Raw genomic sequence first — 23,111 nt, 5'->3', positions numbered from 1 at the left:
CCAACTGGCTAAGCACCAAGTCAAAGACACAAAATTGACATCGTATCTGTCCACAGTAATTTACTTTATGTTGTGACAATTGCAGACACGGTGAATAACATTCAGAAATTCAGTCCGATCACAACAGAAAAGGTTGCTGCACCCAAAAGTTGGCTAAGTCTGCCTGGTCAAAGATAATACACAACCCAAGTGTACAGTCTTTAAACATGCGGCTATCAATTTGTGATGTATACGGTACACATTTGCATCAGCAAATGTTTGTGTTTAATGGATTAAACACAAACTAGGAAAATATATTTCGCAACGTTGAGTCGCTGCTACAATGCTCCACAACATTTAGTTTTGTTGTATGCCACACCTAGCTAGTTTGCTACAATCACATATAGCTGCACAAAAGGACTAAATCAAAGGTAGAAAAGAACACATTGAATTAAGTGTGCTATTCTCCAAACCCCATAAACGTTTCATAACATTTAAGAAGTCCTTACCTTTTCAAAATAGCAGCTTGGAGGTAACCAAAGTACCTGTAACCAGTGGAATGGATGTAAGATGGCTGCTGAGTGTGGCGGTCACAATGTCATGACATTTTACTTCAGAGAGAACATCCTCCATAAACGGTCAAAGTCCAATGACCAACTCATGTTTACCCCTCAAACATAAAACATCCAGAATGTAAAAGCTGCATTCATAAAAAGCCACAACCCCCATAAGACCAAATTTACAGTGTAAGTGCTGTCAGGTTAACTGGTATATCTAAATTTCTGGGTTGTAAATAGGGAAATAGCGTGTGATAAAGCAGAAGCATACAAAAGCATTACCCAAAGATTATTTTGATATATATTAGATCAGTTTTGGTGAGTAGTGGATATAAGACCGGAGGTGAAGCTGACTGTGAAGATGAAGACCCGGAAGCAGCGCGGTAAACCGAAGTAGGCTAACTCAGTGAACCCTCCTTTTCAAAGTGCACCGTGTTGTTTAAAACGAAGAACACACTTTCAGCCCCTTCATCGGACTACTGGCCTATTCTGACTGGGTCTAACACTGTAAAGCAGCGACTCTCATCGTTCACGACAACAGGGTGCTAACTGGTCGTTAGCTAGCACCTAGCTTACCGATACACACTCCGTCTGACAGATCGGCAGATCTGTAGCTGTTGTATAACTTCTCTTCTGGCTTTCAAATATAAAGAAATAGAAATATTTTTTTGAGGGTTCTACTCCAATGAATATGATTAATCTTGTGCTTCCACTTTCCACACAACAGCTACCTGATCGTACTGCCACTGCGCTCCTTCTGGAAAGACGACGGAGGGGGGGAAAAAAAGTCACATGACCGTTCCCATTTTGTGACGTCACACCTGACAGACGACTACGTTGTAGTAATTTCCACCTGGCGATAAAATCAAGGCTTACGAAATATCAGAGACACGCCAACAAACAAAACAATAGAATATTTTAAGAGCAAGTAAATCCAATGTAAAATAATTAATCAGGCTACACAAATGTGCAGTGACATTTTATTGAATTGGACTTCAAAATTGGTTCTGGTGCGTTTTAGCTGCAGCTCAGTTGCAGGAATATGGTCTCGAACTCGAGATGGATGGAGCCTGTGGACTAAAACATGTCAGTGAAATGTGAAATATAACATATATAATATATATACACACATGTATATATACTCCGTTTATTGGGAGAATTTAATATTCTGCTTTTGCTGAAACCTTGCAGTTTTTAAAACTTTTTTCAAGGAAACAATTTATGGTGCTGATGACTTATAGATGTGTCTCTATAATTCTGTCCACCATACTGTAGGCGAAGACAATAAGAACAGCATCTCTCTGTACAACAGCATCAAAACTATATCCTCCAACATCTGATTGAAATCCTGTCTTCGGAAATTCAAAGCAATCATGGAGCTGCACTTTTTTTTTTTTTAATAATAATACTTAAACAGATATTAGAATAAGTTTCTCAGTTTTTCCTGTTCGCAGAGATGTGTTGTGACATTGTTTCCCATGCATCTCCCTATAAACATGAACAAGAAAACCTATTAAAATTTGTTATGAAGCTTCCCAAGCCTAAACTAACGCCATGTTCATGAGGCGTCTGTCATCCGTGATGAGAACCTGAACTTTTTTTTATTGTGCAAGAGTCCATCTGACGTCACTGGTCGTTTCTCTATCCACTTCCATATCGCCACAGGTCACGCGATGAATGATACAGGAACAAAGGATCCAGATAAACCAGAATAAGCTGAAAAAAAAACAAAACAAAACAAAACAAACACACAAAAAAACAATACAAAACGTATTTTAATAAGCAGCCACAAAGATCACTGAGAATAAAGCTTGTACTATAAATAAAATAAATATTTAAAAACACTCAATGACATGAGATTGGTTCAGATCCCTTATGTCCTCTGGACAATATTACGGTTCCTTAAATAGACCTGCCTTCTTCCAATCAAAAATATGAATAGCACATATGCCTATAATATAAAAAAAAACCTGAAGCTGAAATTGACGCTACAGAGCTGTGTGTTTCATTACACATAGAGAGCATCTGCCCCTTCAGACATGAAACAACCCAAAATATACCATAAACCCGGGCCCTATTCTCTGACGTATAAATGCTCAGCGGCTTATGACAAAACTTTGTGTTTCATTAACTTCATAATTTATCAAATTCATTGTCACCGTCCCACTGTTTGAAAATGAGGTCCACTACAGTGCCAAGCATCAAACCTGGCGTCGTCTGCAGGGGCGGAGAGACATTTCCGCGGATTGGCTCAGACAGGATTTGAATATCGAAATAAGACTCACCAAGCCAAAAACCAAGCTGCGAGACAGAGCTCACATCTGGTAACGCACGTTTGTGTTGTTCCTCTAAGTTGACAAAGGTAAACGTATCGCGTCGCATATGTTGGAGGTTTCTCCTCCACCAATAGCTGCTGAGCTCTGATGGTCCATCGGGCCGCATGCACCAGCACTGAGGTTCACAGATTACACAGACAGGAACTCAAAACTTCAAAATCAAGTTTGCTTTATTTTATCATGTCTGGGCAATAGAGGTGAGAGGAGAGCCATCAGAGGCTTGATGGCTTTTTCTTTCTTTTTTCTTTTTTTTTTATTGAATTTCTGATTGAAGGGGATTCATTGTGCTGTCATGTCAGGGGCACGAGAACAGCACGAGCCAGGCAAACAAAGGCGGCAGATGGCTTTCCTGCTCCGACGAATTATTGTGAAGTTACAGATACACAGGGGCCATTAAAGGCTGTCCAGGGGGAAATGAGAGAGCCAGGGGTTTATCAGGAAAATACATTTGCATGAAGGCAGGTATGTATTATTTCTACAATGTCAAATATCGAAGAATATACCATCAAACGCGTTTAATATATTGTGTTTCACACTAAAACGACGAGGTATATGAGTTTAAAAGCCTTAGGCTATTAATACAAGCTGGAATAAGAATAAAGAATAAAAAAAAACATTGGAGTGGATGGATATTTTTCCATTTCTGCCAGCTAGTTTATTTATTTATTTCCAATTTGGCCTCTACAAATTTTACAATTTGAAATGTTAATTCTGTATGTCGTGCTTGGCTGCAGCAGGGACCGGACCTAAAGGGGGCGGGGCATGGATAAAGTCTCCGCCCACAACGACAACGCGCCCCTGTCATTGAGCCACAAACATCGTGTTGTAAAAGGGCGCTCAATACAACTTCAGCCTTCAACCAGCACCGAGCTGCACCTCACTGCTTCACCGCAACCAAGCCCGGTAGGTTCTGTTTTCGTTTTATGAACTAACATTATGATCGGCTGTGTTTTGAACATGTCGCTTTTCTGTTAGGACAGAAGAAGTTAGTTTACCAATAATACCAATATTTACACGAAACCTCACTCTATCGGTGTAACGTGATAACCGCTAATGTCTTTAATATTCAAATATTTGTCTTGGTATTTCATGCTGCCACTATCATGTGAGCTTGAAAAGTTGAAAATGTGTCAGTCTATAACCAAAGCTTTGAACTGAAAAACCTGACTCTGAGGCTGGACATTAGATCTTGTAATATTGACACGCATAGAATCTGCTACAGTGCTTTTGTTGTAGCTATAATAAAAGTATCAGACCTTATATCCTATTGAATAATGTCAATGGAGACATAGAAGCTCTTTAAAGCCATCTTTAACATATTTCCAGAAAATTACATCACACCAGAGGGGTTAGTCTTTTTTCTTTTTTTTTTTTGACTTTTATTGTAGACACTGCTTTGTTAAAATGCCTGTCTTGTCAAATTAGTTGTCCTGTATCTGTCTGCTACTAATGAGCCTGAGTGTGAGAAAGTCTGACCACAATAATTCTCACTGCAGCTTCACGGATGACTGGGTCACTTTGGGAGAGACATCCTGCCTGCCTGGTGTGTCCAGGGTAAGAAGACGTCTCACTAATGTCTCAGAAGAAACAAGGGATGATATGAATCATCTGTTATTTCAGCAACCAGGAGTTAGGCTACTCATTTCTGCTTCTATTGTTCTATCATTTTAAATACCTGTGCATTAATATTTTCATAGATCAACCCTAAATTATATATTATCATGAGTATAAACTCTCCAGGAATGGCTTTATCCTTCTATTGGTTTACATTAGTCAGTATCCTTTTTAAATTATTGACAGAATTACATTTTTAGGAAAAAAAAAAAACAAAAAAACCCTAACCCTAACCCACTTGACCATATAAAATAAAATAAAAAAAACATTAACATGACAGAGGCATTACTAATTCTACACCTGATCTACTGTATCTGTTCCCAGCAAGAAATCCTTTCTCAAACAAAAAGTCAAACTGTAAAAACAGTTTATATTTGGTCAGATTAATCACAATCACTCCAAACGTCAGCAAACTCTAGCAGATCAAAATGAAAAGTCCAATCCATCACAGTTTAGATAATCAGTTCCTGTGAAGTATAACCTTCACCAACCAGAGTAGCTTAAATAAGCCGTACATTTTGAGGAAATATAGTAGCTTTTTATTTCTTAGCCTTAATAAAAAGAATCACTTTTTATGTCAATAACGATTATAATATATATTTTATATCTTCAACTTTAAAGCAATGTTTGCAAAGTGTGCAAAACTTAAATTGAAAAAAAAAGGAACCTTTTTTAATACATTTAATTTGATTTGATTCGTGGATATGTGGATGCATTTGAATGTAGTAGTAACAAATTAATATCAGCTTCAGCAAGGAAACCAGGAAAAGAAAGAAAGAAAGAAAGAAAATTCAGGGTTGATGGATGCAGAATGATAAATAAAGTAATTTTCTGTGTGTGTGTGTTGGTCTTCTTTCAGCTGCTTAATAAAGTTTATTTTGCCTGGTGTCTTTCTTATGAACATATGTATTTAATCTTTATCATGCTGAACCAAAGGCTGTGTGATGATATACAAGCGATGTAGTCATGAGCTCCTGTAGCTCACACAGTGAGGGACAGACGCTTCTCCGAGGAGCCCAAAATACACTGAAGGCCTCTCCGTTGCACGCGCCCAGGTTTACTCAAGCGTGAGCCAATCGCTCCACGGCACGCGCCAACCAGCTGAGCCGTTGCATACAAACGATGACGTAACATGGACGTTTTTTAAAATGTGCTGCCTGCCAAAGAATTGCATTTTGAGGAATAGCTATAATAACAATATATTACGATGGTTGTTCCATAAAGCCCAAATAGATTTATCAATTGCCATCACAAACAAATAAAGAGGATTGTGAATCAGCATTAATGTTTAAATTGCCATTTATCCGTAACAAATATAAGTATGAGCTAAATAGTGTTAAAGCTCAAATTTAGGAGCGCGATGTAATTTTTTTTTTTACTTGGAAATACATCAGGATTGGGATTTTATTTGTTTGTACCTCCGTGCTGTCCGTTTCTTGTTGCAAAGAGACAGTTGGCTGAGTTTTTAGCTGATAAGCAACATGAACTTGGATGGCAAATGTCCTGATTTGAATGTTCCCGCGCAGCAGCAGATGTGACTACACAACAGAGGGGGCCCACGCGCTGAATAATTCCGTCCAATTTGAATAACTGTCGCATGTCCGACGCGTGCAAGAAGTTCCCCAGCTTTCCCAGGATTCCCGGGAAGCCGTTGGCAGCCCCTTCACAGTTCAATGGGGATTTAGCTCCTCAGTGTTTGTCTGTAGAGAAGGCTGGGAAAGACTTCATTAACCATGGCCTCTGTCTGCGCATCATTAGGGCAGGAGGCAGACAAGCAGAAATAGACAATCTGTGGCATTAAGCTAAGCTAAGTTTATTTATTGGTTTATACATGAGGATATCCTAAGTTATCAGTATAGTAAATGCAGTTAGTCCTTTCCCACATTTTTATTTAAACATGGCAAACCAGTTATTAACCAAAAGCCCTAATATGAAGGTGATTTTAAAATACTTACAGTAGTTCATATGTACATATAAAATAAAAACCTATTTTTTAATCTTATTATAGACTTACGTATGTATATATTATGTACGTATATACATATACATTGGTATCTTTCCTATGAGCCTAATAAAAGGTCCAAAATATTTCAGGCTATTTTGGCATTGATGGACTGTCCCTAATTTGTGTCGGAGGGTTTCCATTGTCCATTTCCATCAGGGAATTGTAGCATTAGTCAGAAATACTCGTGGGAATTCCCCTTCCCTCTCCCGCTCAGGCGCGCGGTGTCTATGACAGTTGGACCAATGCAACAGATGGGCCGGCGAGGCACGCGCCGAGCACGAGCCTCGCCCAGTGACTCTCACCCACCCCCACCCTAAGGTCCACACCCAATCCTGCAGATCCGAAAAATCTGAAAACGCAGGAAGCTGGTGTTTAAATACAAACCTTCAGAGCCGTGAAACCGGTCCGCTGTTTTGACAGGTGTGTGTATATCCTCCCTTCAATTTGATTTATTATAAATAATATAATAGCTCATTTTAATGGGGCCGAGGCTGTTAAGTGATTTAGAGAAAGTACTGCCTGATGGCACCTCTGCAGGTAGAGCTGCACCTGCACAATGTGAGGCTTCCCTGCCACCAGTTGGTGGATCGGAGTACGACAGTTCACCGACAGCGGACTCAAACTGAAAATATGCTGGAAAGCAAAGAGCTAAATTTAACAGCATGTGACACTGTGAGTAAAAGAAAACAGTGTCTAAAAATGTTTCACTGGGCGGCTTTGCGGGCTTCAGTGGTCTGCTTCACCACTCGTTAAGTCATTTGACTGGATGAGTGTTGAGGCTTTAACTTGGACTTGGGGTAATATGTGACAAAATCATTTCAAGACAAATGTATTAATATATGGTATTAAGAAGCCTATTAAATTGTTGATTAACTAACACAAACACTGGAACCAAAAAGACAGTTTTTAAAGGCTATATAAAAATAATCTTGATCCGTGGTAACTAATACTATAATTGTCAGACGAAAATAGCTGACCACCACTAAAGCGTGCATTAAGTGAAAATACATTGGTACTTGTGATTACACTAAACTGTGTATGTGTAGTTCCACTACTGCATGCATCAGGTCACACAGAATGTCGTATTTATACATATTTAATGACAAAAATTTTCCTTTACCAACCATTCATAATTTGATATTCAGAGCTTCTCCACTTCCTCAAACAGAAACGGAGGCCTATCTGATCATTGCACAACGACGCAGTGTAACTCACAGAGAAGCATCATAGAGTCTAATTCCTCTCATTCATATCTTTACTAGTTTCTGAACTTTCAACCTAAACCAGATGCTGATTTTTTACACCCTGATAAGAGAAACCTGCAGGCTACAGTTTCATGAGGGACCAACAGATGGACCTCTACTGTGAGGAGACTGAGTGTCCAGAGTCCACTGATCCTGGTTCAGATATAAAATGAGGGACAGCCAGCATGCATGCAAAACAGACTGCTGGTGGGCCCAAAATGCTCAATGCTGATTATATCCGTGTAGTTGACAGACAGCCACTTCCATACTTGCATCTTTCCCTGCGGGGCCACCATCAGAGCTCTAAGGGCCCTGTCCCTTTAACTTGTTAGCCGATTTGAAGAAAGCAGCAGGATGCGGTAGGCTCAGTGATCCTCCCCCTGATGGATTATTTAACAGGCGCACAGTCCCATGTCGACATCTGCTATAGGAGGAAAACACTGCCGAGTACTCTCTGAGGCACATGACACACAGTTGTTTTTCGGCAGGTAAACAAAGAAAATAAGTGTTCATCGGATCACAAACACCAAACTAGCGCAACAGGTGCCGTGCGTCCTGCGGGCTTCAGACGGATTACAGAGAGAGCAGGTCAGTCGATCAGCCCCATCAGTTCAGCATGTGAGAGGTGAAGCCTCTTATAAAGAAAACCTGTAGTTTTGACCACCGAGCTCCGGAGCGATGCGCAGCAACAACTGAGCCATCCTGACAAACCACCTGCCTGCAAACATCCGCCGCTTTGTGAGTATAATGCCGATCCGATCAGCACCCTGAGGTGACCGGGCCACAGCAGGAGCAGCAGCCATGGTGCTGGAGGGGGACCGGACGCTGCTGGCCGCCCGGCAGGGAGACGTGCCGACGCTGAAGCTGCAGCTGGCGGCCAAAGCGCTGACCGGCGACGTGAGGGACGCGCTGGGGGCTTCGCCGGTCCACCACGCTGCTCGGGCCGGAAAGCTCAGCTGTCTGCGCTTCTTGGTGGAGGAGGCAGGACTGCCGGGAAACTGCCTGGCCAACAACGGGGCCAGCCCGGCCCACGACGCCGCGGCCACCGGCAACCTGGCCTGCTTACAGTGGCTGCTGACCCAGGGTGGATGTCGGCCGGAGGTGAGTGACCCGACCGACTCCGTTTCCTCTGACCTGGCTGCTATTTCTCAGCCGGGGAGCCTGCCATCCAATCCCTGCGCACTTCGACCTCAGCAGCTCGGCCAGTCTCACCTGTGTCAGAGTGTTTTCATGTAGAAAACACACACAGTTGGTGTATTCCAGCAGAGTTTACACTTAAAAGCTAAAAGACTAAAATAGGGCGAGCAGCTCCTTCAGCAGATTCAGATGTAAGTACTGAAAGCAGAATCCTTTTATCCGAGGAGTGAAAGGAATGAAGGAAGACTATTTCGTCCAAGATGGTAACTACTGATGACTAAATTAATCAATAACAGATTTAGCAAAAAGAGTTGTGTGTACAGTGTTCACCTTCAAAAAGAAGGGATTGTCAGGAATTGACAAGCAGCTGAATGCTGTTTTGTTCCAGTTTTGATCAGACAAATTGAAAGGCAGCGCATGTTAACACTGATATGAATACAGAAATCTAAAGTATATAATAAACATCTGAAAGCCATTTTAAAAGTAAATTTTAATTATTGTCATCTATGGGTCAGTGGAAATGCACTGAAAAGGCTATAAGATCTTAATGCTCAATTATCAATGTATGGTAGTTGTTGAAAACCCACTTTACTGCTCTGGCTCCTGTCCACAGGGTAATGAAGTATGCAAAACTGACTTTGCATGTGTAATAATCCTTAATATAACACATACTGTGAGGCAGAGAGAGCACAAGCAGGAACAAATAATAGCAGTGTAGTTAGATATGATAGTGGGCAAAATGTTTGGTACATAAATTACTTTGGGGAAACTTTACCATGATGGATTAAACTTTATGAGCTCTTACGACTGACTCGGTTACCTAATTTCTATATCCCTGCTGGTATTAAGATGCAAAGTATTCATTCCAGTGAAGGAATGCAGCAGTCACTTTGAAAGAGTGCCCTGTTCTCCTCATAAGTTTCCCAGTACTGACACAGCCTTTATAGTTATCATCTGTTGAGAATGTAATTCTAGTTTTTTGTTTTTCTTTTTAATACAATGTCGCTCATTACCTACACAAACTAACAACCTTTAATTTTCAATACTTATGACATATTGACAGACAGAATATTTACAATCAATTACCACCTTTCACCTTTATAACTGAAGAATGAAAGCCATGCAGGTATGTGGAGACCATGCAAACCCTGCACAGACAGGACCAGGTCAGTTCCCTCCTTACTATAAGTGTCTTTGGTCTCCAGCTGACCAGGTAAGCTTCAAAATGATTCATACCAACTCAGCAGAAACAGAAAGACCACACCAGAGTCGGGCACACAGTCTGACTTGCAGTAATTCGCGGCTCCAAATTTGAAACACACTGTAATACGAGCTTTATTATCTACTTACTGCATCCATTACTTTTGAGAACTGCCTGACAGAGCAGAGAAGAACAACAAAGAACCTCCCATGTCAATAACTAAGTGATAAGATACTTGGCTGACATTTAGTAAAACCTTTCAATTACTAGTGTCACTTCAATTAACTTGATGGATAGTCAATGCAGTCTCTCACTTTTCACTGTTGTCTTTTGCTTTCCATTACTGTACTCAGGCTCTGATTTGGTGATGACGTTCATTTGGTCAATGTTTCGATCAGAAGAAAAAAGGTTGCTGAAATGTTATGGGAAAATTCAAATATCAAAGAGGAACCGGGAAGCTATAGCCTAATGTTTTTTTTTTTTTTCCCATATCGGGGCTGAATGAGAGAGTTTGTAATGTTGTGTGTTTTTTTTTTTTTGTGTGAGGAAAAAAACTTAAATTACAGCTCTGTTCCTCTTATGGCTTGATTTATAGGACAGGGACAGTTCTGGTGCCACCATTCTCCACCTCGCATCCCGTTTCAGTCACCACGAGGTCACTGATTGGCTGCTGAAGAGTGGTGAGGTTGACCCCGGGGCCACCACTGATACTGGCGCCCTACCTGTTCACTACGCAGCTGCCAAGGGAGACCTGCCATCTCTGCGACTGTTACTGGGGCACAGCCCAAAGTAAGAGCAACATGCTTTTATCTTTAGAGCAGCGCTTCAGATTCCCGTCACTCTGCTCAGTACCTGAACTCTCATTCAGAAGTTATTGGTGTGGTGTTTAGTGCAGAACACCATCTCTAAAGGCAGACTAGGCATCATTGATTGTGTGCAGGTAAACATGGAGTCATCCGTGCAAACTCTTTTTTTTACTAGTGTGTGAGAAATTAATTAAAAGTTAATTAGCATTTATTAACAGAGGTTGCTTCATGTTTTCCCTGTCTTTGTTTCTTTCGCCTGGTCTTTTCAAAATCTGCCTGCAGTCAAGAAGTAAGCCGTGCAAATTAGATTTGAAATGACTGACAACCTTAACTCTTTGAGTGTTATAGTCAGCTTGATCTTGCTGTTTGCGACTGGAACAGACTGCAGTCGTTTCAGGGGCCAGATTCAGATTTCACACTTTAGCAGTCTAAATTGATATTTCAGAAGCTTACCAAATAATTCAGGACTGATACAGAAAGAGTTTTCTTAGTAGATCAGCTTCTGTCTAACTGTAGGATAATGCTTTTGGGGGTCCTAAGTCTAATCTGTTTTACTTTAAAGGTTGTTGATGTGAAGAATCTGCAATGTAACGTATTCATATCGACAGCTGACAGTGGTGGGGCACAACCTGAACTTTGCTTTGGTGCAATCTAAATACTGTCAAATCTTATAAAAAATAAAAAATGTAAGTAGTCTATATTTCCCAAAATATCACACACTGCAAAGACCCTATGTGCTACAAATGACAGATCTAGAACTGACCTGTGTGAGTCCAATCAACCATCAGCGTGGTGTCCGTCCATCCAATGCCCTACAGAGATAATACCACCCAAGTTATAACTTATATCTGCAGCACTTCATACAAATGAACACATTTACAGGGAAAGTTCAATGTCCTGCTCATGGGCATCTATATACCCTGCCTGGTTAGTGATTTAAACAATGAATGCTTGTTAAACTTGTTTCTATTTTAGTATGTTGAAGTGGATTTAGTACATCAACAAACCTGTCTTTGTTAAATTATAGCGGCAATAGCACCAGCCATGTTCAGTTTGAGTTTAGTATTATTGATAGGAACACCTGCTTAGTCATAAAAAAGGAAAATAAGGACGGCTAATTGTTTACTGACAGTTGCCATTTGGAAAAAGAAATGAAAACCTCTGAGTCTAAAAGTTAAACAGCTTGGCCTGTTGAATAGTTCTGACTTTGCTGACATGTCAGGATGAGCAGCTTGTCCAGGCACCAGCTCCGTGCGCTGCAGCTCCCAATATTGTCTGCTTGCACCCCAGACAGGTGCATAGCTGCTGAAAATTTAATGGGCCTCAGGGACACGGCAGCTCCCTGATAGCCGGGTCCCATTCACTCTTCTCCACCACCCCGCCCTCTGTTGATGTTTACCACCATCACCATGGCGACACACAGAGGCGCCAACCAGCGATAAGATAATGAGGAAAACAAATCCATTTGAAAAGATGGACTGCTTTCTAGCCGCTGCCCTCAAGTATTGTTTGGAGAGCAACTTTGCAACAGTGCGATAGCATTCTTAGTTCAGCGTTTATTGCAAGCCGCAAATCAGCTAGCTTTCAGAGGTAATTGGACAGAGATTGTTCTACGTGTAAAATAGATATCACAAGGATAACATAAGCCCCTGTTACATCATCACTCTGTGCTTCTGCACAGAGGCAACAGTACGTACACAACAGTTTGTGAGCAGTTAAACAAACAGCTTCCACCACATTTCATGTCATTTGTTTCAAGTTATATTTCATACTGTGAACCTAAACACAGCTTCAAGGCTGTGAATCAAACTCGTACTTCCACCAAGGCTTTGACCAATACAGACTTATTGAAGCTCAGCGGCTGTTTTGTTTGTTCAGGCTATATATCACTTATAAATGATTACAAAATCTTCAAGAGTTTCTCCTTAAATTGAAAGAGCCTATACAACCAAAATTTACAAGTAAAAATAGTTATATTCAACTGTATAAACTGATGAAACAATGGTCAGATAATAATATTTGGCACACTGAAAGACTTGCAGACAAATGTCTTCAAAAATCTGTCTTGTTATCATGAAACTACATTTCACTGCCTACAATTTTCTGCTTGCCATGCAATCTCTTCCCATTTTTTAAGATTTAAGGGATACAGATGCAGCTGTGTTCGCTGATATTTTAGGGATGGTTAGATTTATGAGGCACATTTGAAGCCGTAGGTCATTTGTGTTTGTCTCAGTGACCCAAAACCAAACACGCTTGTGTGCTGTGTGCCTGCTGATAGTCTCAATACACAAAAGACTGAATGAATGAAAGAGAGAGAGAGAGAGAAAAAGAGGAGGGGGGGGGCAGAGAGACAGAGAGACTACAAACAGGTTATGCAATCAATTAGTGCAGATTAAAATCTTTGGCAAAGCCATAATTCCAACTTGCGGTTGAGAAGGGTAGATTTTTGTATTAGGATATTCTCGACAGTTACCATGTGAGGCTAAAATAGTAGAGATGAAAAAAGAAATGGAAGTATTTTAAGTTCAAAGATATTTGTGCTCTCTCTGACTCCAAGATGCTGAAATTAGTCCTTAGCTTCATGGCGTTCAGCGCTAACTTCAGAGCAAAGGCAGCAAAGGGGAAACAGGAGAGTCATTCAGTCTGCCAAATTGCACTTATTTTCTCCAATTTTAATCTTCTTAATAACATAATAACTACAAATCTTTTTTGTTCTATTTTACAACAGCAGGTTAAATGTGCTATTTTCATATGCTTGAGGCAAAAGGGTCACATTATTAAAACTGTATACTATATAAGAGCATTGTTGTCAAGTTCCAATATTAGACGTGCTGCTCTTAAAGTGAAAGACTTCATGCCTCGCTACAGGTTTCAAGATTTTGGAGAAGCTGGCAGTCAGCACGAGCATCGAGGTGAACACGAGGCTGTTATATCTCATCATTATATGTAGTTTCACAGAGGAATCAGACCGTAAAGGGGTCTGCTCATTTAGAAGCATATAAAATATCGTATGCTGGTGTGTTTAAGGCTGCTGTCAATGACTGACTGAAGAAATTATAGATCCGAGTTGAGTTTATTATTATGAAATCTACAAATTTCCTTGTTGCATTATGGAACAACCTCTAAATCCTACAGACACTGAAGTCACATAAGTAAATAAGGTGTATACATCTTCCCACAAAGGTTTCCATTATTTTCACAGGAAAGGCGATTCCGATCACCCAAGGTCAGCTGGTATTGGCTCATAGGCCACTGAGAAGGATAAAAGCTTTTATCAGGCAAGAAGGCCATTAGTGTGACATCAATTACATTGCTTGTAATGAAGATGACCCCAGACTTTGTTACCATGCACACGGGAGGAATGGGAGGGGACAGTGTACTGAATTATCTGCACTGAACAGGAAATATATCCAATGTCTGGACTGTCTGGACAGTGTTTTTTTTTTCCCCCATTTGACTGACAAAGTGACGAACAGGGACTCACCCAGTGTGTCACTTGCTAACTTCACACAAGACTAAACTCTTTCTTCGTCCTTTGAAAGGGACACCTATTCTCAAAAGGTTCCTCCTCAATCGAGCCACTTTATTTTGAAGCAGGGACACAGCTTCTGCTTCGTTAGAAATGTGTCTGGTTTAGATCAGATATGCTCAGGTTTGTCTCTCAGAGTGAGGTTGTGTTGTTGTTGCACACAGACCTCAGTGGAGGGCTGCAACTTCAGCTTACTTTGGTTACAGTCGTGAATAATTTAGTGTCCACAGCACTGCAGCTTACTTCCCGTTCTTATTTACCATATATTTGCTTTTTACTGAGAATTTCTCCTCCAATCATCCAAGGAAAGCAATTTTTTCTCAAAGACAACTGAACTACATTTATTGGTATACCTTAAACTTCCACTAATGATTTTTTTTTATCTCTTTTCTGATTCAGGGTAAGACTTGATTGATCATAAGCAGGTTAGATTTGGACAACAACGAATCATCGTCCAGGTGTAGATTTAATGTAGGGCCAGTGGTGTTGGTTTGAGCCACAGCCCTCTGAGGGAGAGCTTGGTCAGGTCATGTTTGTGTCTACAGGATCCACCCCCTCTGTTTACGCCCTGCCTCTCATTTCCCTCAACTTCTCCACACCTCTTCACCTATTCAGTCCGTCTTGGCCCCTGCAAAGCCTCCGTTAAGCACACAGCAAGTTAGGCAAAGCCAGTGGAGTGGTAATCCTCTTAGGAGACTCACTGCTCATTTGCCAGTGTCCAAATAAAGCACAACCTTATGGGATTTAGTGGGGAAGCGCTCATTCACCCCCTGACCTCCCACTGTTACTGGAGAGATCTGGGACAAGGAGGAAACTGCGTATTGGACGAGCAGGATTTGGCTCGGCATCAGTGTTGTCTGCTCTCAGAATAGTTACATGCTGACATGTTTTCCTGTCAGTTACCAGTTACCTTCAGACTGCATCTACTTTTCAGCTAAATAAACTTTCATTTTCAACTGAAAAACTTCAGAAAATTTGTGTTTTACTTTTGATCTTCCTCTCATTTATCACTTTTATGGTGCAATAGTGCATTTCTGTTTCTGCTGATTTTTAACTGAAAGCGTACAAACAATTTGTGTATCGGCTCAGGAGTTCATATAAATGTCATCTTGCTTTAACCTGCCATGTTCAAATATTCTACACTAAATTTGTTTAGCTCTGGTTCTTACTGGCAACAACAGAAGATCTAAAATATTATTTATTATTCTACATCAACACTGTCAGTTTTTATTGTAAGGACAATACCAGAGCGGAAATGTTGTATTGTCTCTTTTGCTGGATTACACAATGTTTTTGCATTCAATGTAAATGTTGCGCTGTCATTTGAAACCCAGGAGCTTTCCTCTTAGCTCCTTGGCTCTGAAAAATCTTACTGCCAGCAATCTATGTTTTCTTTCTGTTGAATACATACATACATATACATAAAGCCATATGTCTGGATGTTATTGGATCTTACATGTCACAAATGTGGTTTATTTGATGTGGACTATGACTAATTGACATTGTTTGGGCCCAATTAATTACTTCAGTTGCAGTAAAGTGGTTAATAGAGGATGGGCTGGAACAATCTGAAATCTGGTCTCCAGTATCTTTGCATTTTATTCCCTTGCAGCGTTGTAAATTCCCAAACTAAGAATGGTGCCACGCCGCTCTACCTGGCCTGCCAGGAGGGCCACCTTGAGGTCGTCCAGTACCTGGTCAAGGATTGTGGGGCAGACTCGAGCATCAGAGCCAATGACGGGATGACACCACTGCATGCTGCTGCCCAGATGGGCCACAACACTGTCATTGTTTGGCTGGTATGCTGATATGTCAGGACACTACAGATCAGACCGCACTGATTTATACTCAATGTGTTCTTGTTCTTCTGTAAAACTAAAACTGACAAAATGCACATAATGGTGTATATGTCCAACAAATGAACATTGGGGTGTTTATTTGTTGGAATTTTATTTAATTATTATTATTATTTACTTATCTAATGCTTTGCAATGCTTTGCTTTGCAATTGATACGATGAGTTCTATTCTAAGTCTATTAAGTATTTTGTATCCAAATAACTAGCATCATTATTTAACTTTAGACTGTATAAAATCTAAAATGCTATTTTTTATTAAATAAATAGAACTTTATACTTTTATATTTTAACTATAAATTTACTTTCTATTCCTGCTTTAACTGTAAGTTGTGACACTATTTTTTTAGATGAGTTTCACAGAAATTAGCCTGACAGGTAAGGACGGTGACGGGGCCACAGCCATGCACTTTGCAGCCAGTCGTGGCCATTCAAAGGTGCTCAGCTGGCTGTTGCTGCACGGTGGAGAGATCGTCACTGACAACTGGGGTGGTACTCCGCTTCATGATGCAGCAGAGAACGGTGAACTGGAGGTGTGTCTTGTGTAACGTAAAGCTAGTCTTTAAAAATTAGACTAGAATTAAATCAGCTTAGAATCATATGTTTATAATATGTTCATTTCTCATAAACCCAGCAGGAAATGAATGTATTGGCATGCTCATATTGGAATATAAAGGCTTTGTATTAACAGTGTGCTGTGAATGAAAGCCCTCTCACTCATGGTTTGGCCACGGCTACTACACTGACCTGATACTTTGACTAGGGTTTTGTGGTCTCCAAGTGTGGTCACCGAGCTTTTCAGCACAAGCTTGATGAATAAACAAAATTATATTTTTGTAATATGTTCGCACTGTATTAGACACATTTGAAATTGAAATCAAAGGAACATTTACCCAAACCTTGACTTACAAGGTGCAAGCCAAAGCTTTGGACTGTAGAGAATATTTTTCAGACACTAACTAAAATAACCTAATATGGAAACACAAAGGTTGCTCAGTCTGAGAACAACAGGCTTAGTCTGGCTTCCACCTGGCAGTTGACAAAGGGGTTTCAAAATAGGTCCTTTAAACTATTTCCAAGTTCATACTGGTTACAAATAGCCATTTGTGTGACGAAAGATGAACGTTTCACCTCCGATTTAAAAGCCACACAAGTGTAACAATGATATTTTCAATCTGTTTCGGTGCTATTATATTATTATTATATTATATATAAATATATAATTATTAGGTGTTAGAGTCATTTATGAGCGAGAACGACTTAATAAATCTTTGAATTACATCTGAAGAGTCAGGTGATATTGTTCATGTACTATGACCAATTTAAATGTTGCAGGGAACACAAAACACAGTTGCTTTGGCAGCTGCTTTTTTATAGGCTGAAGCAGATTTTACAGTTATCTCATTATTTAATCTCATCTATTTTCTCCCCCTTCATCACTTTCTGTCTCCTGTGTTAAATCACCCTGCAGTGCTGTCAGATCCTCGTGGTTAATGGTGTGGAGTTGGGGATCAGGGACCAGGACGGTTTCACAGCAGCAGACCTGGCCGAATACAACGGCCACTCCCAGTGTGCCAAGTATCTGCGCACTGTGGAGAACATGGTAAAAGGCACAACTCTAAATGTGTTGATTCACCACATGCTGAACTCTCCATGGACAGGCTCAAACAGAGAGTGAATTTATCAGTGAGGATCACAACTTTCTATCTGCCAAACATCTCAACTTTACCTGAATACTCAAGGAAAGCTGTGCAGTTGTCACCACTGTATATTTAGGCTAAACACAGACTTCACTTTATCTGCCTTTCCAGCATTTTGATCAAGTTACCATGAAGTTTCTTAGAGGTTTCAGTCCAATAGTGATAATTCATTCATTCATTCATCTTCAACCGCTTCTTCGTTTCTGGATTGGGGGTGCTGGAGCCAATCCCAGCTCACACTGGGTGGACAGGTCGCCAGTCCATCACAGGGCCAACACACAGAGACCGACAGAGACCAACAACCAATCAGACCTGACTATTTAGAGTCACCAGTTAACCCAAACATGACATCTTTAAATGGCGGGAGGAAACCGGAGTACCCAGAGGAAACCCACAAAAACATGGGGAGAACATGTTAACTTTGCATAGAAAGGCCCCAGGCCTGCGAACGAACCCGTGACCTTCTTAATGTGGGAAAACAGCACTAACCACTCCGGCGACACACTGCCCCCCAATAATGATGATAATATTAATAACATTTAATTATCTCTTTCCCCAAAACAATTAAAGAGATGTGAAAGAAAACTATTTTTTTTCAACAGAAAACTTAAAATAATTTCCCTAATGAAACAAGCTGTGAAACAAAATCATTGCGGTAGGTTGTACAGCTTATAAATCATATAATCTATAATGGCAGCATCATTAGCAGATGGGTTCATTTTAAGGTGTCACATGTTCATATATTAATGGCTGATAGATGTTTCTTTCAAACACTAATTGATCCTAAGGGAGCTCAACTCTCAGGTCAAAACAAGAGAACATGCAGTTTTTGTTTTTTTTTGTTTAAGATGAAACGTTAATGAAGTGCATCATGTGAAATGTATATATGTTTACTCTACTTGGAAATTGCAAGTTATATCTGCTATACTAACTAACTGATTTATAATCAGTCTGTACTGAAATTATTATTGCTGTGATCATTTATATTCCTTTAACTAATTTTTGCTTTCCTGTGTTTTTGCACCACAACAAAACTACAGTCTCGAAGAACATGAGACCGCATATTGTAACACAATAGTTGCTGAGCAAACATGTCCCTTTACTAACATCACTTTTTCCCAGCTAATTACTAAAACTATTAACACTTGACATACTGTGGGCTCCATTGCTCTCCTGAGTGGCTCCAACAATTACAAGTCCCTCACAATGAACTTCCCTGGCGTTCAGGGAACATACGCTCCCTTCCCTCCCCCTCCTATTCTACCCATAAGGGGCAGCACTGTGGGAAAAGCAAAGAGCCCCAGAGCCTCTCTGATCAGCTGTGAGATGTTTCATTAGTGTGCAGTAATTAAACTCATAACGCTGTTCTCTTCATGTGCAGTCCTTTTCCATGTATTCCTAATAAACTGCCCATTGTAAAAAGATGATGGGTTTTTTTCTAATTTAGACGTAAATGCTTATAGAGTCATTATAAGAGATAAAAAAAAAAATCATCAATATATACTTTATATATATTGATATATATAATATATTTTTCAATCAGACCTTCCCATCACATAATGTCTCAGCTGCTAATGAGAGGGGATCAGTGTCTTGCATAAGTTAATAACTGTAGAAATGTATGTATGATTTTATCAGTCATACTGGTACTTGTATTCATGCGCTGTTATCTCCGACAGAGTGTTGAGCACCGCGTTTTATCCCGAGACCCCTCAACGGACCTCGAATACAAGCAGCCGGACTCAGGCCTCTCCTCTCCAAACACCACCATGCCCCTCACCGCTCAGGTGGCGCACTTCGACATCAGTTCACCATCCAGTTCCCTGTCCAACTATGACTCGGCCAACTCCAGCCAGTCCAGCACTGGGGAGAAGAGGAGCAGCTTGACCACATCACGAGGCCCACCTGCTCAGCTCAACACAGTTGCACACACAGGTCTGAAGCTTTTTACACTTTAGACTACAATTTCGTTTTGTGTGGTGACCCGAACAAAGTGGTCCTGCTTGTGCACCAAAACATTCAAAGCTGAAGCAATTTTTTTCAGTCCATAATCAGACTTAAGTGAAGCAAGCGGTATTGTTTTTAAGCTTTAGGCTTAAGCTGAAGTCGCAACAGCTGCTTCTTTTGCCAGACAAATTTACTAGCCATTCAAAAGTTTGCTTTTTGTTGTTGCAGGCCACAGGTGCATGACATAGTGGTGCTGCGCCCTAGTGGTCTACATGCAGAAATATTATTGTGAATGGAAAGGTTGAGCATCACAGTTGATGTTCCTCACTCATGTTTGCAGGGGTATTAAGACAGGGCTGTTTGGAATATTTACTATTAATAGCTTTGTCTTGATGATTTAAATTGTTATTTTAATAGATGAAGTTCACTATGTTAGGCTCAGAAATCGTCTTCATTATGGACCACGTCTTTGTCACAGGAGCTTCAGAGACAGCCATCTCAGACATGCAAGCATACATGGACATGCTAAACCCAGACATTGGTTCTGACACACCCAAGAAGACTGACACATCAGCTGACGCCACCTCCAAGCCCCCACCACCACCACCAACTTATCCTCCCCCACCTCCCCCACAGTCTCCTCCAGTGCCCCCTCCACCCCCAAGCTACCCAGCACCACAGCCCCCCCAGGAGCCAACTTCAGCTGAGTTCCTGAAGGTGAAAAGCAACTTGCGGCATGTGGAGAGCAGTGCCGGCAGGAAGAGGGTAAGGACAGTGGTGATTAAAACTTACAACTGTTTATTCAAGGTGTTGAGGCTTTACAAAGATTTCCTCATGTAGAAAGAAGTTTCTTCAGAATTCTCCCAGTCACATTTCTTATTGTAGTCAATGAGCGTGCAATGATGACTCTTGCCCTCAGACTATATAGACTATATCTATTCTTATATGAGATGATTCATGACGCATAGCTGTATCTTACATAAAGGAAGTTCAAAAGTAATACGCATGCACTATTTTATTAAAACTGTAGATATTTCAAATTTTGACATGCACATACATACATACAAGCAGAGGGTGCAGGTAGTTTCAGATAAATTGGCTGTTAGCTGCCATTTTCCCTTGTGTCTAATCAGTTGTGCTGTCTTGTCTGGATGCCCACAATGATGTTATTGTGTTAGCTTAGTTAACATGGCCGGCGAAGATGCTCATTAATTTGACAGGCCTTTGGGTTGATACACAATGGTTGTTGTGATGGGTTGATCCTAATTTCACTAATTAATCTGGCCCCAGATCACTCAAAAATGTGTTTAAAGAACTGACAAGGAACCAGCAAGTTTTCTTCAGTTGTGCTTCTGATAATTCGGAGCTGCTATGTTAGAACTGCTTTGTGAATTTGGAATTCTAATTTAACTGTTGTCAATGAGTCCAGGAAGCATATGACATATGATAACCACTCTGAAGGATCACTTTCACACCATGAAAAATTAATTTCCTGATTGTTACAACATCCTCTAATATGATGACATGAGATCCCTGAAGTGCATTTTTGTCTGGGTCAGATGGCAAAAGTTGCCAAAGAATTGTAAGCGTCGTTAGCTTTTTTTTTTTTTGCCATTTCAAAGTCCATGGACAACAAATAGTGTCCTGTCTCCAGGGTGAGCTCTTTCTCTTTGGGCATACACACATGCACATCAGTCATTTGAGGGAGAGCTTTTAATTAGTGCAACCCCCTCTCTGTACCCAGGTGACCAGCCCAGGGCGCGCCCTCATTAACAATTTAACAAAAGGAACACTTGTGCATGTGTGTGTGTGATATATACATTGGGAAAAACAATCTACCTTGGGCACCTAGCAACAGCGAACAGTAGCCTCATCCAACACCGCAGCAGATCAGATGGTTCAATTACCCGAACTTACATATTACAACTGGATGTGTATGAACAAACTCTAATTGACTCACTGTGGGAAACCTGTTGTTCGTTTGTTAATCGTTATATAAGATGTCTCTTCTGTTTCTACTGAGCTCATTTGTCTGTATTTGCCTTGACAAAGGTCAAATGTCATGCGAAACAGCCAAACAAATGGCCGCTGAGCTGTATACTTTTTGTTATTTTGACCTAATGTGGTCCATTCTATCATTACTAGTCCATTTTTTCTGTTGATGAGGGGAAACTGATTGCTATATTATTCTAATAATCCTAAATCTTCAGAGATTTGAGTGCTGCCGGCCACGGTGAGCTAGCCAGCACTAGGGACTTTGTGTTTTGCATAAGAGGCAGTGAGCAGGGTTGGGAAGTGGCTGTTCTGCTGCCTGGTGGTGACATCATTGTCACTGCTGTGGACGGCCCGATAGGTTATTGATGAGGCCTGTGGGTAAAGTGAGAGGGCAGGTAGAGTGACAGACACAGCACTGAGCGGAGAGGTGGTGACGCTCTGGATCTGGTGACAGCTACTCTCTGTGCTTTGCCGAGCTTTGTGGATACGGCTCTGTTCTGTCGGGACTGCAGAGGAGAGGATTGATAACGCTAAGGTAAGGTTTTAAGAGGAATGATAGAGGTCTGTTTTTACCAGTGGGCAAAGCGCTGTCATGTAGACGACCGGGCCGTAGACGAAGTAAACATATGAACAGTTTCTTTACATTCAGCTAATCTTCCAGACACTGGAAGTCATTGAGCTTTTGAGCTTAATTGTACACTTTCTTTTGTCTACGTTTATTGATCGTTTTAAAGCACCCATTTAATTTTATTTACTAATTTTGAACTGCACAAACAGCTGATCTGCATATAGACGTTTGCATATGTATGTATGTTCTTCAAAACCACATTAAAATGTAAGTGAAATATGTTGAATGGGAGTGAGGTCAAACAGCCTTTCATAACTCACACAAAAACATTGGCTATAAGAACAAATATATAACAATGACCTGATGCTGACTGACAGTTGTATATAAAGGGAGGGAGGGGAGAAAGCTGTCTGTAAGTGTGTATATATGTCCGTGTGGGGGATGGGAGGGTGCAGCTAAAATGCTTTGTACATTCCCCATTGTTGACCCACCACCCTGAAGGATGACAATCAAACCATCTGTAGCACTCCCCTACTCACATTACCCTCCCACCTGATGAGTGCTCAGGGACCATTTCTTTGACAGCAGAGTCAACAAAACTAAACTGGCTTTTAAAAACTCAGAACATGACATGAC

At 40.7% G+C, this 23,111-nt stretch overlaps 1 protein-coding gene across 2 annotated transcripts in view; it reads left to right on the top strand.

Annotated features, from left to right (window-relative positions):
• The first annotated feature begins 8,173 nt into the window (after positions 1–8,173).
• The window catches only part of espn (espin), a 35,256-nt gene continuing 20,318 nt past the window's right edge, over positions 8,174–23,111 (top strand). For both annotated transcript variants that reach the window (XM_029506337.1, XM_029506335.1), the window contains exons 1-7: positions 8,174–8,836; positions 10,669–10,862; positions 16,024–16,210; positions 16,616–16,798; positions 17,737–17,868; positions 19,645–19,900; positions 20,391–20,677. In XM_029506337.1, coding sequence (XP_029362197.1) covers positions 8,537–8,836; positions 10,669–10,862; positions 16,024–16,210; positions 16,616–16,798; positions 17,737–17,868; positions 19,645–19,900; positions 20,391–20,677 — 1,539 coding nt within the window. In that variant the 5' untranslated portion in view covers positions 8,174–8,536. The remainder of the gene's footprint in view (positions 8,837–10,668; positions 10,863–16,023; positions 16,211–16,615; positions 16,799–17,736; positions 17,869–19,644; positions 19,901–20,390; positions 20,678–23,111) is intronic.

The sequence above is a fragment of the Echeneis naucrates genome, chromosome 7 (assembly GCF_900963305.1).
Source record: "Echeneis naucrates chromosome 7, fEcheNa1.1, whole genome shotgun sequence".
In the NCBI taxonomy this organism is placed as follows: domain Eukaryota; kingdom Metazoa; phylum Chordata; class Actinopteri; order Carangiformes; family Echeneidae; genus Echeneis; species Echeneis naucrates.
The sequence above is the reverse complement of the archived record's forward strand: the minus strand, read 5'-3'. Positions and strand labels throughout refer to the sequence as shown.